We start from the raw sequence: 2,032 nt of genomic DNA, 5'->3' as shown, positions 1-2,032 counted from the left end.
AAGAGGCCAGGTAGGTGCTGAGTGTGCTTATATGTGGTTAAATATGTAGATGTCTGTAAATTTTCATATTTCAGGAAGAATATATTTAACTCAGTAAATGACAAGAATTATATTTTCTTGTTATATTATAACAAGAAATATTATATATTTTCTTGCTATATTATAAGGAGTCTTCAAGGATATACAAAGGTCTGTGAGTAACCTAAGCCTTCTCTAGATAGTCCCCATGCTCACACATCTCTCCATTGCTCCTCTAAGTTGGGAAGGAGCAGAGGGGAGCACACTATGGGAGAGATGACAACTAGACAACAGTGACCAGAAGCACCCAAGGGTCCAAAATCAAGCCACTGAGAGCACACATTCCCACAGAGGTGCACTAGGAAATATCCATCTTCCTTCTTTAGCAGAAGTCAGTTAGTTCCCAGTGTACTAAAATGGAATGGAACAATGAGGTCCACTCCAAGGAAAGCGTAGGATGCTGTCTAGAACTTTTCATTCTGTGGAGAAGTAGTGGGCAGAGGGAGATGATAAAAATAGGTAGACATTAGCTCTCTATAAACAGCCCAAAACTTGAGGGTGTCCTGAGGGAGAAAAAGGGAGAAGGACCTGAGCTTTGTTCTGCACCCCTTAGACAGACCTGTAATTCCATGGGAAAGTTCAATGGTCATTTTTACCCAGGGCTATATCTTTTCTCTTTTGGAATATATCAGACAATGGTGGTCTCCAAAGCTATGATATTCAATGACTCTCTCCTGTATCCTCCATGTCATCCCAAGAATAAGGGGAGATGGACAAGGCTGTGGAAAATATCCTTTGGTGGTTTGGTGAAGATGGTGACTGGCTCTATCTTAACAGCTTATGTGGTTCTCTGCCTTGATGATGGGATGGTGCTGATGAACAAGCAGATGCCACCGAAGTTTATGTATCCCAAAGAGTGGCAGCACCTCACTATGTTCATCCTCTTGATCCTCACTGGCTGTGTAGACGTCATGAGCAAGAACTTGCTGCCTCAGAGATGCGTGATATTAGAAAAAGGTGCCCTGGTCCTGGCCTTCTATGTGCTCCTACTGCTGTCGGTATCACATACTCAGATGTCAGCAGGGGTGGACCTGCAGGTTCATTCTCTGCTCATGTTGGTGGTGTTCCTGATGATACTGGTGTTGACTGCAGAGCTGTGGGCTCCAGACATGTCTCACCTCTGGCTGATTGAAACCTTTCTGTTTCTGACAATGGGCTCCTGGCTGATGCAGGCGGGCTTTATTCTATACAGACCAGTCACCGGCTATGCATGGCAGGATGACGACATCAGAGACATCATGTTTGTCACCACCTTCTTCTGCTGGCATGTGATGATCAATGCCTCATGCCTGTTGGGAATCTATGGTTTCTCTTCCTTCTGGTATTGTTTTGGTCCCAGCTCAAAGTTGAGGTCTAAAGAAGCTCCACATGATGTGAGCACTCCAGAACCCCTCTTCAAGTTGGTGCAGGACCTGGAACCACCAGAGAAAGATGACTAACTAATCCTTTCAAAGAGTTCACCTTAAGGCAGGGCCAAGAATACCAGACACAAAACCCATTCATATTTCCTTTGTGGGTTTTCTCAGCCACATGCATTGTATCCTCTTTGGTCTCAGTGAAGGTAATGGCCCTGAAGGAGAGAAGGTGGTCCCCAACTCTTGTGGCAAACCCTTTCCCTAAGTCTGTAGTTGTTGAGGTGATGAGTGAGAAAGAGACATGAAAAAGGGATTTTGATGGGATTTAATGGAGGAGGAGAGGTGGGAGAGGAAAACAAGGTCCAAGGGAGTTGGGAAGTGTGCAAGAAATGCAATGGTGTGAAGAAAATGCAATAAAAAGAAGGGAGGAAAGAAGAGTCCAGAAGTCATGCTATCACTAGCTCCTTCCCCCGTCACAGTAGATTGCCTTTTACCTGAGGAATGAAGAGTTCTCACAAGTCAAAACTGCAATGGCAGGTATTTCTGTTTGCCAATTAAAGTGACACCATCATGTGGAAACAGCACAGACAGATGTAGTG

General features: G+C 44.5%; 1 protein-coding gene across 1 annotated transcript; it reads left to right on the top strand.

Moving 5' to 3' along the window:
- The first annotated feature begins 647 nt into the window (after positions 1-647).
- Positions 648-1,517, top strand: LOC101412416 (transmembrane epididymal protein 1-like). Its single transcript, XM_012529236.2, has one exon. It carries the CDS (start codon positions 648-650, stop codon positions 1,515-1,517), a length of 870 nt encoding a protein of 289 aa, XP_012384690.2.
- Positions 1,518-2,032: the final 515 nt, after the last annotated feature.

The sequence above is a fragment of the Dasypus novemcinctus genome, chromosome 13, assembly GCF_030445035.2.
Source record: "Dasypus novemcinctus isolate mDasNov1 chromosome 13, mDasNov1.1.hap2, whole genome shotgun sequence".
NCBI classification, from domain to species: Eukaryota; Metazoa; Chordata; class Mammalia; order Cingulata; family Dasypodidae; genus Dasypus; species Dasypus novemcinctus.
This window is presented reverse-complemented; position numbering and strand designations above follow the sequence as displayed.